This window comes from Falco rusticolus, chromosome 3 (genome assembly GCF_015220075.1).
Source record: "Falco rusticolus isolate bFalRus1 chromosome 3, bFalRus1.pri, whole genome shotgun sequence".
Taxonomy (NCBI): Eukaryota; Metazoa; Chordata; class Aves; order Falconiformes; family Falconidae; genus Falco; species Falco rusticolus.
Genome location: NC_051189.1, coordinates 106344094 through 106359737, shown reverse-complemented (window position 1 = coordinate 106359737; position 15644 = coordinate 106344094). Strand labels below are relative to the sequence as shown.

Sequence of the window (15644 nt, the reverse complement as noted above, 5' to 3'; positions counted from 1 at the left end):
GTTGCTGAACATGCAACCCAGGACTCCTGGGACATCTCCATGTCATGGATTTGGCAGGAACTCAGGACTGGAGGGGTTGTCCAGGTGATGTTGTGTAGTAATGCTTACTGGGTAACTATGCCAACCGCTCGCCTTGGAGCACTTAGTAACAATTTATGAACGTGCCACTTTTATTTGGTTGTTTTAAGACTAGCACTAGCTGAGGCTGTGCCTAAGAGAGGAGAACTGTGAGGTACCAGCTAGGGCAATACAGGCTAAGACCTGGGACTGGGATCCAAGACCGAGGATGCATTCATGGAGTCAAAGAAGGGATCATGAAGCAGCCAAACCTGCACGTAGACAGGAAATTCCTGAAAAATACATTTATACTTTAGTAGGTGCAGTGTGAAGTAATCGGCTGAAAAAGGACATAAACTAGATCTGGTGCTCAACTTCCCCAAGATTGGGCATATTTCCAACTGAATTCTGGCTAGAATATTTTAAGCTTTTTTTACCCTGAATATATATTTTCAGAAGTTCAATGATACTGTTTATCCCATCTCCTCCTTGCTGACTTGCTGGAAAGATCTGTCGCTGCTTTTGTGTTAAGCAGTTTCAAAGTAATATCTGGAAGCAAAGCAGCTTGATGAAGGATTAGAGAGATTCTAACAGAACTGGATTAATTCCTACCACAAGAGGCAATGAACTACTTGTTAAATTCCAGAAAATTGCTTATGTCTGGGATCTTGTCAGTTTTCTCAGCTACCCACAGCATATGACTTAAAATATAAGAACTATTATTTCAGAATTTAGATGGTGTCTGTAGCATGCAGTCTGGAAACTTACATATCTTGGTCAACTCTCTCTCGAAGTTTTTTCAAGCTCTTTTGGGCTCCAGCTCTCAGGTTTTCCAGAATGTTTTCAAAGTAACTGTTTTCACTGAAGCTTAACTAAAGAAACAGATAAGCAAGTATATTAGTAAGCTGTGTGGAAAGAAGAATTCCTCATACCACTGAATGTATCTTCTAAAAAAAAAGTTTTGACTGCAAGGTATCACTTGGCAGTTAGCTCTTTGCATGCATTTATTTATTAACATGTTCAACACAATTAACCTTGTATGCTGACCAGTCACTTGGAAGTTACACTTGTACAGGTATAAGTATTTCAAGTGGCAAGAAAATAAGTGTAGGCTTTTATGCAGAGATACGTGCAGCATACTTACATTGGCATATTCCTGATCTAGTTTTTCATTCTGATCTTCCAAAATATAATCTGGATAGCCAATTTGTTCTTTAATTGCCATTGCCTAGAAGAGAAGGGTTTAATGTTTCCTCTTAGTTGTGGGTTTTGTTGGTGTGTTTTGTTTTTTAAAAATTTCAATACACAGCGTAGTTCAAATTTTTTATTGCTATTGTCCACCTGTTTGTGAGAAACTGGATGCAAATATTTAAAGACCTTGTTCAAATGGACCCTATTACCTAGTGAGACTTTTTTAAATTTTTTTTTAACCAGTACAGAGCATACAGTCTTCATCTCATCTCCGGATGTCTAGCCACCATGGTAGACTGCAGATCCTGCAGCACTACCTGGCAGGGATTGGGCTTAACACTCGTTTAGTGCCTCCCCCCTTCCCCCCCTTGCTATTGGAACAGTGCTGATGGTCCTAACGTCAATGAAAAGTTTGGAAAGTTTTCTTGGGGGATTGCATTGTATTCAGTTGTCATTCTAGTTGATGCATTTGCTGCCATCTTGCTATTTATAACACTTATTAAGACTCGTAGCAAATAAAAATGTACGTGAACTAAAAATAAAAGGACAATTTAATAGGATAATGGATAATAGGATAGTGAACATCAAAGATGTTTTTTCTTCTCATTAGTAGAGGAACTGGGAATAGTGATGTTACAGAATTCCAAAGATTTCACATTCATGACAGAATACTGAAGTTCCTCGCTGTCTCTGACCTTCTCACGAGCCTTCTCTTTAGATGCCTCATCCATCCACTGTAACTCATCTAAAGTCTCGATGAACACTTCACGAATCTTCTCTATTAAATCTCGGACCTAAAAGAGAGGCAGTAAGAAATTAATCATTAACATGCTGGCTTTCATAGGCACAGCTAAGGAGGGGTGAAAAGCTTCCTATGGAAAGATGATGTCCCCAGATTCTATGCTCTAAACAGTGGTACTCTGCATTTAAAAGTGTCATAAATGAGTTCTTATGCCTTCTGACTCCTGGCTGATTGATATCTTTAACAGGCAAAAGAGGCTGGGAGATCAGAGGGAGGAGAGTGGGCACTGTAGACACTGTGGATGTACAGTAGTATGAAGGGTAAGCTACATACCATCCGCTTGCTCTCACCAGCAAATGCCTCCCTGACATACATTGCTCCTACTGCGTTCTCCATGTTGTTGTTGACGTAACTGACACACTCCCTCCAGCGGGCTTCTTCCAGTGTTGTCCCATATAGTGCCTGCAACATAAACCACCCCAGGATTAATTCTGCTTCTGCATCTCTTTCTAAATCATTGCCTAAGGAAGAGGTTGCCCTCCAAGACAAAGGTTTCTGTTGTCGTGATTGCTGTACTTAGATTTGTTTGCTGATGACATGACATAATAATGTTGCTGTGTTGACAAGGGCTTGATGTGGTGGCGGCGGGACTCTCTTCTAGTGCTATGCTCTGTAGTCTCCTTAGGAAGAGAAAAAATACCTTCCTGTAGCTGGCCCGAGCATCCTTGAAACGCCGACTCAAGCTGCTGACTCGATCAATCACCAGTCGCCAAATGAGGTAGTTCTGGATGGTGCTGTGTGGGGAAGCAGAGCTAGGTTTGATCCCTTGTAAAAAGGAACGCTGGTGCAGACAGTCAGGAGGGGGATCTTAATACCAATTGGAGATAAGAAGCCTGATTGCTGCCAGTCATCAGTTTCATAGCATCTACAGGTGACTGTTCTTATTTAACAGGTTGGCTAACTGTAGAGGCATCCAGACTGAGGACTGTACTACCATGTTTGTTCAGGGATTAGTTTCTCTTTTTATTTTTTTTTTTCTTCCTTCTAGAGTGTAACGAGAGCTAAGCCTGTGAAGTATTTTTCTCTTCCCATTTAACCTTTTCTGAGCAGGTGAGACACCTAGTACCACAGTGCTTTGGGACCCCAGGGCCTTAGAAGATACTACCCATATTTTACAGTGAACTGGTGTAATTTTTCTCAGAAGCTCTGACAGAACTAGCAAGTGGGCCCAATAATTTACATTTCCACAATACTTCTGTGACTTTTTGTCTTGGATACTCTCCAGTTTCTTTACCTTGCTGAGTACTTTGAGATAATTGCTTTCAGCTCTTGCAGATAGGGCATGCCATATACAACAACCTCCTCTTCTGGGTCGACCTGAACACTTACTGAAGACATGACACCTTGGATGAAGAAGGTCCAGTTAAATTCCTAAGCAAACAGAAAGACATATACCAATGCCAGGTGTTTAAGTACCTGAGTAACCATCTGGATTTTCTACAGTCTATGGGATTGTATGGAGTTGTAGTGTTTTTCAGTAGAAAAATGCTTTTTAAGAGACTCTGAAGACAAGGTTAACAATGGGAATGACTTCTGTCTCTTTGTTGCACCCCTGAAATTCACAAAGCCATTTCCAACTGGCACTGTAATAAGAGGAGGCTGAAAGTATTAGACTGCTAATTAAACACTTACGTTCAATGCAAACTTTTCCTGTAGCTCCTTTAAGGTCATTTTGTTGTACAACAAGGTTACATCGTGCCTTTCTTCTGCTGGGGTAGTTGCCTGAAGACATTCACAAGGTTATTACTAGAAACAACTGACACAAGTGTCGAAGGCTGTAATTACATGAATGCACATATATACACTTAAATAATACATGAATAGAAGTTTAATTTGGAAAAGTTCACTTGACAGTGTCCAGTGCTGCTTTCTAAACCTCAGGAACTTGGGTCTTCCCTATTCAGTAACGCCTCAGTAATGGTGAGGCAAGCAGTTTCCTCTGTCTTCATTAGAATGGAAGACTAAGTCCTTAGATTTTTAGAGTGCTGTAGACTTCTAAGAATGCGTGTGAGCTAGCCCTGGTGTTACCATTGTGTGTGTTTCGCAGAAGATAATTACCTTGCTTTGAGACTTCAAAAAATATATATGGCTAGGACTAGAGTGCACACAGTAGCAGTGTGTGCAGTAGATGTAATTATACACGCAGAGGCTCTGATTTCTGACCTGCTCACAGCACAACAAGTCTCCTTCCTCCTGCTTTCTTCTAGGCCATGGGTTTTCTGCTGTGTTGAAAACTGCCGCACAAACTAGCGAGAGACTCTCCCTCTCGCCCCTTGCACTGCGCCCCATCCTGGGAAGTTCTCATTTCTGTACTCACATTTGCAATCTCTGTTTCAAGCTCCATAACTTTTGCCATTTCCTCTTGGACAAAGGAATCATCTTTAGACACGTTCTTGTCTTCTCGGATCATTTTGGCAATGGTGATCATGAACTGCAGGTAAGCTTCTCTCACCTGCAGACAAGAGACGGAGCACATTTGCTGCCTATCATCTCTCATTCAGCAAATCATTCGTTCTGTTATTTTAACTTCACAGTGTACTGTGAAAAAGTTGAGTCCAGGGCTCCCAGTGTCTGCTCTTGTCTCCAATGCAACCCTCCTCACCCTGTTGCCTTTTGTTTGGGGTTTTTTTTTGTGGGGTTTTTCTTCCCTTCTATAATAGATACTGCTGCAATACCTAGGACCTCCATTCATCCTGGAATACCTTATGATATGGTTGCCAGTCTCAAAACACATAGTGAAAGCAACAATTCCTGCTTCCCTGTGCAATCCAACTTACTGGTATTCCAAGTTAGAATTGCTACTGGAGCAAAGAGAAAGCTCTGTGCTTGGAGTTACACTATGGGAATAGTGATCCCTACTAGCTAAAATACCAGGGTGAACATAGAAGGTTTAAGTTCTCTGAAAGTAATACCATAAATCTTCTAAGCTCTGTTTTTACTGTCTGAAAGAAAAGCTGTGTCTCAGATGGTTCCCAGTGATACCTTTGCTTTATTTCTAATAGGAGGCTACGGCTTTGATTTATGCCTCCGAACAGACGTTGAAAAGGTATTTGGCTGCTGAGGGAGTACTGATGTCTGATACAGGAAAGCTTAATACTACCGACTCTTCTTGCATACTTTTCTTCCTCCACTGACCTTGGAAACCAGATAAATACACTAACTGTTGTGAAATTGAGTCTGGGCATTTACACGATGATGATTTGTGTTTTTTAGGCTGAATGCTGAGGCCTTAATCAGGCCAGACTCCCACAGACCTCAGTAGGAGTTTTGCCAAAAGATGCTGGACTAAGCACAGGGGGAGTTTGGGTCATCAGAATTTGGTTCATTGTCTGTGGGAAGTGAGCTGTTAAATAGCAAATAAAAAGGGGTTGTGTCTCCTCCTTATTCATTAAGGTTAAAAACACAGACTTAGCCCTTCTTCTTTATAGCCTCAAATTAAAACTGTATTGAGCAGTACTGGTTGTCTTTTGCTAATTTAGGATTGTCTATGTACTGTACCTCATTTTCTACCTCCTACAAGTCAATCAAAGTCTGACTTTCATGCAACGATGCATAAATATCCCTCCTTTCTATTGTAACTGCCACTATATAGGTGAAACTTGCAGAATAGAACCCTAGTTCCAGCAGCTATCTGCAGTTCCCAACACAACTACATGGGGCTTGTTTTGTATCATGAGACAGATTAACAGAAGTTGGCAGTTTATAAAGGTGTCCAGAAGGCGTGGAAACAATCTCCTAAAACCTTCACAGGACCATATTTTAGACTGTATAATAAATGAGAATAGTCAGATACATTGGAGGAAGACAAAAACTAGTCTCGCTGATGTTTTCATCTGCCTTTACAGCCACTAGACAAAAGAGTCTAAAATGCTGATTGCTGTCGCTCTGTATTCCCTTCCATTCGTGTTAGGAAAATTAGTTTGATGTCAGGCTGCAAATAGTCCTTGTTAGTATGACATAATTTATCAGTTTCCCGGATGAAACTACTGCTTTAGTACATCTTAATTTCCTCAATTATCTGGCTATATTTGCAAAAGCTTTCCATGTATTTGCAGAAACCGTCACACTTTTGCTCTGAGCATTGCCAGAGAAAAGCAGATAAAAATAAAAATCTCTCACAATTTTCATGTAACTTTGGGTCAAGGCGGGGAGTAAGTGGCAGCAGATTCTTACTAGCTGAGTATCTGTTCCATTAATACAGCTTTTGCTGCTCCACCTGAAACATGGGGTTTAAAACTTTTTTTTTCCACCTGAATGAACACATGAAAAATTTGGAGTATTCTGGTGTTCAACAAAACATTTTGGGGCATTGTATGTTCAAATACGATCCGGTATGACAACTCTTCTCCCATATCTATAATCTATCTTTCCAGTACCTTGCAAAATAGTAGCCAGAACCAGTGGCTGTAGAAGAAGGTATAAGTGAATCCAAGATAACCTGGACTGAAAACGTGAACCTATCCTTCAAAATTAGAGACTGTTTTAAGCTATAAAACATTATGATTTTTATTTTCCCATAACCTTCTCAATCTGTATGAACTGCCGAGTTTTGGAGAGGCTTGTTATTTATGCAGTTGTTCAGTCCTTTTGTAGACTCTACAAAATTTTGGCATAATTAGGAAAAAATAGGGTAGCAATGAATGTTACAGTTTAATTCTGGTTGCTACAGGACATGAAGATTCATGTATTTGAGTCTTCCAAAACACAGAGATAAGTAATAAAGTTGTTTAGTAGCACACAGTAAATCAATTACAAGGAACACTTACCCTTTGATAGTTGCCCCCGTTAAAGTAGTAATCCCTGGATGGCATTCCTAAACTTGGCTGGTCAATCTGAAGGAAATCGTACATTTCTTTAGTTAGTGATGAACAGGAACTGGTGTTGTCCAAGCATATCCTTGAAAGGCAACATGAAATGATGCACATGCCATCCTTTCAGTGTTGGAATGACATTAGTACACTGCTACCAAACAGTTAACGAACTTTAGCTGTCTAGGAACTGGGGTGAGATGAAAGGTACAATTCTTGTCTCTGGATTTCTAGATAAGAACAGGATGGGTACTCGGTGTGTGTTATTAAGCAAAATCTTTCGGTAACCACTGACTTCTAAGAGTAAATTTAAGCAACTTAGAAACGAAGTTGCTTGACTTGAGGGTGAGGCTTTGCGTGTAAGCATATATGAACAAAATCTGAACAATTATTTGCATGTTTTAGAAACATGCTTTCCTGCTACATATTAAACCTCACCATCATTTTGCAAGTCACAAGGATTTATAACCCTTAAATGCTGTAAATGAGCAAAGGTCCACTGATTTTTATTTCTTTAACTGACATATAAATTATGCTACCATAAAACTTCTCCCAGCATGACTTTGAGACAGTTCTGTCACTTGGGGTACAGAACTGTTGCATACATTTTGCCAGTATTGTGCATACCCACTGACTTATGGCAAGCTAATCTAGACAGTGTAAATAGCTATCCATTATGATTCTGGCATATAAATAATTCCCTGCAATTTTTTTCTTACATAAATGATGTGTCTGCTGGAATCCCGGTCATCATTCCATACAAACATGTCAATGAGAACACGTTTGTTAAATCTGGAGTTCATTATGGAGAGTTTTTCTTCCATGCTCCAGTTTGGCTCTGGGAGATAAAAGGGAATATATACATAACTTATCAGTATGTATCGGGACTGATTAAGCTGTATAGTTTGCAAGCTTGTTGCTCAAATTGTTGAGAACCAGGCTGGACATGATGTGAGAATACTTGTATAGCACATTCTCACAGTAGCTAGAAATTGCTAGGCTGTTCTTACTGGCCTTATCTGTCTTGGTGATACAAAGTAATCAGTAAATGATTTATTTATATATATGCAATTGCTTATGCATAGTATAAATCATCATGACCTTGCCTAGTTAGGCAGTTATGGTCTAAGCCCTAATTAATATGCAAGCATTAGAACACAGCTGTATTAGTTATGTTGCTTTTGGTTGTGTTACTTATGTTGGTTCTTTACATTTCCTAACTGTCTTAACGCACCCTGTTCACGAATAAGATCTTACGATATGGGTATTAAACTTATACCATCTTATTTACACAGATCACTCTGTGCTAAGTATGCATGATACACTGACTTCTCTTCACGAAGGAAAAGTTAAAATGGAGCGTCTAATTCAATAACAGTAGTCTCCTTAGTGCAGTAAATAATTGTGACTTAACACCACTGAACTCTCTCAGGCACAGCATTACCTTTGGTCTTATTCCAGTCTGCAGAAGCCACTGGCCAATCTCCAACCATCGTTAAGGCCTCTAGCAGAGGCAATGAATCTCGTTGCTCTATGAGACCTGAAAGAGGAAAAACAAATACTATATTGTTTTCATAGAGGAAAAAGAAAAATAGGTAACAGGCCTAGTGGTTTAAATCTGGAACTACATTTGTCATAGCAGAAAAGGAGATAACCATGAAACGGTATCTCCTACAGTAGTCCAGAAAAGGAATGAAAACACTTCTGTTGACTTCAGTACTGATATTTTTTTTTTTCTTACTGAATCAGTTTGGTAAGTACTGATTCATGGGACATCTTTCTGCGTTCAGAAGGGAAGGCTTTGCTTTGATACCAGAGGTATCCATCCCTTCTACATCCCAGAATGTGCCTTAATGATGTACCAAGGCACCTTCATTCATCTAAAGATTAGCTTTCCAGGCAAGGCCATGCAGATTAGATAGATATTGCTGGGACTCTTGCTTAACAGTACATTGGTACTTTTGTGCATTTGGTATTGAAGAAGAAAAACAATGGAACACGAAAAGACTCACTTTCATTCATGCATGATTTGTAAAGTATTTTAGCTTTCTGAAATGCCTCTCTGTCCCCTTGATCTGTCGTCTCCAGCACACCTGGGGAAGGAACCATTGCAGTGAGATTTCTGCCCTGGAGAGCTTTGATCTTTTCATAGAAATCACTGACAATCCAGGGCTATGATAAATACTTGTTATTGTAGGCTTCAATTACTGTGAAGCTAGAGTGCTCTTTAAAGGAGCTATTAATGGGAAAAAGTGTCAGGAAGAAGGACATGCACGCAGCTTGTCCTTCTCCTTTTGAAGTTAGTACCAAAACACCTATGGCTAATTTTTAGTGGGAGCAAGATGTTACCACAAAAATGGGTGTAGTAAGAGATGCAGAGATTAAAGGACCAGAGGGAAAAAAAAAATTACAATCAACACTTCTCTGGAAGTTTACTTCTCTGTATAATGCGTAGTAAATAACATTTGAAACTAAACACAAGTGCATAACCAAGGATGGAGTAGCCTCATTCCTACCTTTTAGGATGATCTCCAGCTCATCTCTCAGAATGTCGAAAATGCTGTACCTGGAGCTAGTTTCTGGGATAACATGCCGGTTCAGCCAGCCCCCACAGGCATACTGGTAGAAATCCTTGCAAGGATCAGCTGCTGGGTCCATATTCTGAATTATTCTAGCAGCTAGGTATCAAAATTGGAGAGGTGAATTCCATAGACTGCCCAGTAATCTCTGGGACTACCAAAGACTATCAAGCAGCTGCTTGGCAAGAAGGCACCCTGCTTATGCTGCTTATAGTTGATAAGACTCACTGTCATGTATTATCACTCAAAGGATCCTAATTTTTTGCTTAAAATGTTGTCAGATGCTTCCTTTGCACTGTAATTGTATCATGTTAGAGGGAGCCTCTGAGTGGCAGAGTAGCTCTCCCACAGCACAGTGCCTGAGCAGGAGCATTCTGCTCTTCTGCCCAGTGCTCTACCTGGCGCCCAGCTTAGGTACCCACCTATAAAGTCAGGTTTCCAGGGGAAAATTGGGAACATCTGTGCTGGAGTCTTACCTCTCTTGAGGTGTACAAAGAGATGCCAACAATAAGAAGGTGGATAGCACCATGTGTAGAATGCATTCTCTCTTGAGAGAGAATTTGGTCTAAGGGGATTCTTATTATACTTCATAGACACAGACTGTGCTGGTCAACACACATCCTCGTGGCTCAGGCCAGAGCCAGAGAACTGTTGACCACACTGGCAATTTTCCTGTACTAATTCCTGATGAATGATATTCCTGGTGACAAAGAAAGTACAACATGGCAAAGTAAGAATAGGATTTTTTGCTCAGTGTTTACACATGGAACTCTACTTGCTGCCTTTGGCAGTATTAGCAATGTGTATTCGGCCCAAGGGGAAATGTCATTCCTTCCCAACGTCTTCAGTCTTAAAGCCTGAACTATTGTTTATGCAGGTTCAGCAGAACTAACAACATGCAAAACATCACCTCTGCAATGATCATTCATGGTAACAATCCTTACCTGCTGTAACACATCCAGGTGTGGTACATACGTTGCCTGAATTGCTGCCGTAGTGAGTGCCTGCAGGGAGAGGGATAAGAAAGCAGATGGAATTAGTTGTTTTGGAAAGAAATTGCTACCGATGTCACTCACCGGCAGTGCAACCTCAGCGACAGCTCTGTTTAGTTTTAGAGCAAGCAAATGAATATTAGTGCCAGTAAAAGATAACAAATGATGACTGTGAAGAAATCTAATCTGCAGATTTATGAGGAAAATTTACTGGAAGTGGTATTACAACAGTCTTGACAGTAAGTTAACTCTCCTGGGAGCAGAGTAAGACCAGGAGTTTTTACTTTCTAACTGCCTTCACAGTCCTTCTGACACATACTAAAACTATGAGATCCCTTTCTAAATGATCTACTATGATGCTTTGAGCATCTGAGCTCTTTCATGATCTTCAGAGTCACTGTGACTGAGAGGTATAAATGGGGTAAAAAGCTCATAGCTGGATTACTGCTTTCACGCTGTTTTGAAATGCAAAGATCAAATTTAGAAAAAGAAGTTACTCTTACTTCTCTAAGTGTATGTGTGGTGGTGGTGAGCAGGTAACAGACCTGTGTTCAGTCGAAGTTTCAGATATGCCCTTCAAAGCTACTTCTGGCTGTTCAGCAGAGCGGTTGCTCCCTAATTAGTAATGCTGTGGGCTGACGACATGGCATATAATGAAGGAGACTGGGGACCTGTGTTCAAATCTGTGTTCTGGCTTTTGAGATGAGCCTGGAAAAGTCCAGTGAAGTCACTGTCAGTGATCTCAATGCATCTTGGTACTCCAAGGAGCAGATCCAAGAGCAATACAAACGAAAGAGCTAGTGGGTGTACTAGTATCGGCTGTTTCAGTTGTGACATGAGCACACCTCTCTGATAAAATATGACTTGTTTCATTAAGAGCTTATCTCAGTCCTGTTGATTGCTTTCCTCAGTAGTCAGAAAGCAACAAAATGTAGAAATTCTGGGACCTTCATGACTCCAGCCTGCAGTGAAGGAGTGATGCGACAAGGAATTTGAGAGGGAGCACAGGCAAGGAAACCTTAGCTGAAGCGTTTTGCTATGACTTCTTGAACAGAAGAATATGCATGGGGAAATGGGTCTGCATGCTCACTCCAGCAAAAGCTGCAAAGTGTTAAACTTCATTATGAATTTTCTATTTTTTGACCACTTAGTCTTGGTTTGTGAACTTCTTCCTGTGAAGAAGATCCACAAAAAGCCTATATGCTTCTTATGCATCAGTGGTGAGCAGAAGCTGGAACAGTACCCAGCCCTTATTGCTTGGTGCTCTACACTAGAAGTACTAGGAGTTTGATGGCAGTGACTACCAAGGGTCTTGATGTGAATTCACAGCCATAAGTTCTGCTGCAGACTTTCACTGAAGCCTTTGTACATGAAAACATTTTTTTTATTATTTCTTTTTTTTAATGCTGAGTACTAAAGTGAACATGTTTGTGATGCTGGTCATGTCAGTCATGTGTGCTGTTTGCTACACAACTGGAATGGGAAGTATCCAAGCACCTCAGCCTGACTGAGTGGCTTTGGGCAAAAGAAAATTAATTTTGTTGTTTTAATTTCCCATTTGTGAAACTGGACAGTCTTAGTATCTACTTATGTTAAATACACCACTACTTTGTTCCACACTGGAGAACAAAAACTTGATACCCTCACTTTTCAATAAGATTAGCCATGTTTTTAAACTTTCTTTGATCCTTGCACTAGGATGTTTGCAGAAGAGTTCCTAAAAAAATTCCTTCCAATGCAAGTGTTTTACATGAGAGAAAACAAGATTATAGTAATTCAGATAGCCCTGTTTTCTTCCCTACTGTTTTATTTCTTTGAAGTTCATCCGTGGAAGCAACATAAAAAGCCCCCACTGTGATTGAGAATGTACCATTCAGGGTTCAGCTGACTGCCGTCGTGCTGCGTGGGAGCAGATCTGCATTAGAATAACGGCATGCCTTATTATAGCTTAGTGTCTAGCAATCTGAACATGGGATGAGCAAAATGTGGAACAATGTGAAGCTTCACACAGAGGGGTTCAGCTTTTTCTTGTACCAGAGGAGGCAAGCCCAATTTCTGGCATTTCCTAAATTCTCCAATAAAAATTAAAAAAAAAACCCCAAAAACCCAAAAAAACCCCACCAACAACCAAAACCCCATCTAAAAGCCTGCATATTGCTAAGACAAAAAAATCCTTTTGGGGAAATGAAGCTAGTAGCTCAAAGGCATATGGAAACTTTTCATAAAGGAGCAATAGCTATGGGCCAGGTGTGAACGGGGTAACTGTACTACAGGCATGCTGTATTTTTCTCATTGTTTCTCAGGGACTGGACTGGACTTAAATGAAGCTTTTTTTTAACTTTTTTTTTTTTTTCCAGCCCAAACAAAGCTTCTATTTAATGTAACTTGACAATGTTTAACTCCAGTGCCTGGAACCCAACTGCTTTCAACAAGATTCTAACTCCCCACATTCAAAAAGCGCTTGTGATCCTGAAAGTGTAATTGAGCTGTATAAGCAAGGATGCCAAACCTGTTTGGAAACCTTGGTCGCACACTCAGGGCTCTGAAACTGTCACAAAACCAGATGATTAAAAATGGCTGGTGAGGGGCTCTCAGTTTACTTCTAAAAGTGGCTCCTTTGTTTTTCTGTCAATTATCTCTTTTATGCCTCGGTACCAATCCTGACAAAGAACTGAGCCAACCTGACTGTGTGAGATACGACCAACACTGCCTGTTCTACCAAAATATGTTTGTGCAGTCTTTGCTCACTTGACTGAGCTGCTGTCTATGGCACCTCTTGAACTTCACATAACCAGGGACAAACATCAGATGCACTTTCTAACTCTCTGCTAGACTCCATGCAGTTCACTTTCTCAAACTACTTTGCTAAAAACTGCCGGGGTTTTCAGTATAAATATAGGTATTTCTTTGTATTTTTCCTCCCTGGTTAAATACTGCTGACATGCTGTGCTACACCGACTTACAAGACTCCTGCTTCAATGTCCACGGACAAAGAGTACAGATGTGGGAGGGGCAACTTGGGTTAATGTTCTACTAAGCCTAAAAACTGAAAGAAAACAAGTGTCTAGCAGGATTTAGATGGATGTGATGGGGAAATTTCTGAATGCAACCTAAGTGGGACATGGGTTCGTGTTTAACAGTAAGGCATGAAGATAGTGATTTGTAGCAGAAGGAAATTGGTACAGATTGTTCAGCTCATGTTCCCCTGCTGCATAAAATGTGAACTCATCAGTGGAGGGGGTTGTGGGAAATCAATACTTGTCTCTTCTCCTATCAAACCTTAACTCCCACTTCTCCTACAGTCAAGTTCACCTGGGATCTAGCTGCTTACAGTTTTTTCTCTTTTAAAATTAATCACTCTGTTTCCCCACCTCTTTCTTCTGATACCCTTCCTCGGGTATACCTTTTAAAACTATCAGAGCAGGATGCCAAAAGAACAGAAATGGGCCAGAAAGACTTCATCACTGGAACTACTCTGTACAGTAGTAAGTTCCTTCATGGCTCTCAAACTTCAGGACCTCTGCAGTGTTACCCCTGCATTTACTTCATTAAAAAAGTTGTACTCTTGCTCTTTCAATAGTCTTGTAAGTTGAAAACAGCCATTGAACCCTCTGCAGACTGAAGGCCTTCCTCATTTCTGTCTGACAGAGCACCATCAGAGAATTGATAAGGGAAGGTAAGCTTTAATGAGGCTAAATAAAATGACCTCAGCTGTGGCACTATGCCAGATGGAAAAAAATGAGGGAAAATAAGCACTTCCAGACACTCCTTCAGAGGTCAACTGAAAAATGGCAGAGCTGGGACATGCCTCAGACCCCACTGGATTCACTGTAGAGAATTCTATTGTCTTAATTTGACTTTACAAGAAGCCACCAAACAGTATTAGATTACTGGTCAGCAGCAGGATAGAAGAATAACTTCTGAGTTGTCTGGTGTCCTGTGGTCCTCTTCAGCAGTTCATCTTTTGAATGACAGGCTCTTAACATACAAGTTGCTTTACGCAGCCTTACTGAAGTTCCTTTCTAGACAACAAAAGGAAGCAAGTAATTCTGTACAGTCTCTGAAGCACACAGTTTGTGTTTCGTGTTTTCCCACTGTGCGTTTTGACGACCACAGATGGCTGGGGATGGTACACATTGAACAATTAGATCCACAGTTGTCATCAAGCAGTCAAGTGTGAGCTTTACCTTCCAGCACCTTATTTATTCCACATACAGATCTCAGCTGCAGAAATGCTGTCAGCGCTGCAGACTGCACTTGTTGCTACTATAAGAGTGAATTGTTTACAACAATGTAAATGCCAAATTTAGCTTTTCTTCCTCTGAGGGCTGTCTATACCACATGTCAGTGTCTTCAAATGGGCTCCATAATACAAGTGTTTTTGGTTTTATTCCATCTTTCTTAAGATTTCTTACCTACAGTCTATCTATAAGCATGGCGGAGACAGATTTTCATGTGAGAATTGGTAAACTGAGTATTTGCCCACTTTTGCAGCCCTGTACAGCCTGTCACTCCACACTCACACTTTACGTTCATGTAGCTCCACCTGACTACAACTGAGAAGAGCCTTGCCAGCCAAATGTCATTTCATCATGACTTCTGTGTTAGCTGCCACTTGTTTAAGTTCTCTATCTCCTTTGAATAGATGCCTCATTAATGAACATTCACGAAGTCAAAGAATGACTGGGCATCAGTCTAGGAGACAAGCCAGATCTCAGCCACAACCTTTTCTTAGTGTGCCAGTGACCAGTTTAGATATTGCCCCTAGTCAGCAGGTTCTTGCAATTATCTTATTCAAGTGCACATTAACCACGTTCACAGCGTAGGAAATGCAGGAGCGTAACATGGCTTTTTGAAATCCACTCCTAGAACAAGGAGGTTCTTAGTTCAAGTGTTGTATTTATCTTTGTTTGTAGCCTGCGTAACAGGACAGAGGATAGGTCCGTAAGCACGCCTTCTCGCTTTCTAACAGCCTGTGTAACAGCTGTGAATAATGACAACCTGGCAGGATGCAGACACCAAAAAAAATAAAACCTGCAAATCTTATTTCTGAGAAACCCTACAAACTTGGATGTCAGAAAGTGAATAAAATATCAATTCAATTAATAACCTCAGGACCAGCAATTAGGTGAAAATGGAAGTTATGTGTAACTAAGTTGTCTGGAGAAGTCACTGGCTATGACTTGATGTGTCAGCTACAATAAGTGTTGAAATG

General features: G+C 40.6%; 1 protein-coding gene across 3 annotated transcripts in view; it reads right to left on the bottom strand.

Moving 5' to 3' along the window:
• Nucleotides 1–15644, bottom strand: part of MMEL1 (membrane metalloendopeptidase like 1) — a 40181-nt gene that overhangs the window by 13533 nt on the left and 11004 nt on the right. For all 3 annotated transcript variants that reach the window (XM_037380163.1, XM_037380164.1, XM_037380162.1), the window contains exons 3-16: nucleotides 10382–10441; nucleotides 9375–9536; nucleotides 8871–8951; nucleotides 8303–8398; nucleotides 7578–7696; nucleotides 6817–6882; nucleotides 4368–4502; nucleotides 3683–3772; nucleotides 3285–3421; nucleotides 2691–2784; nucleotides 2324–2452; nucleotides 1944–2042; nucleotides 1202–1285; nucleotides 826–929 (exon numbers count right to left, since the gene is read on the bottom strand). In XM_037380163.1, the coding sequence (XP_037236060.1) occupies nucleotides 826–929; nucleotides 1202–1285; nucleotides 1944–2042; nucleotides 2324–2452; nucleotides 2691–2784; nucleotides 3285–3421; nucleotides 3683–3772; nucleotides 4368–4502; nucleotides 6817–6882; nucleotides 7578–7696; nucleotides 8303–8398; nucleotides 8871–8951; nucleotides 9375–9536; nucleotides 10382–10441 (1456 nt within the window). The remainder of the gene's footprint in view (nucleotides 1–825; nucleotides 930–1201; nucleotides 1286–1943; nucleotides 2043–2323; nucleotides 2453–2690; nucleotides 2785–3284; nucleotides 3422–3682; nucleotides 3773–4367; nucleotides 4503–6816; nucleotides 6883–7577; nucleotides 7697–8302; nucleotides 8399–8870; nucleotides 8952–9374; nucleotides 9537–10381; nucleotides 10442–15644) is intronic.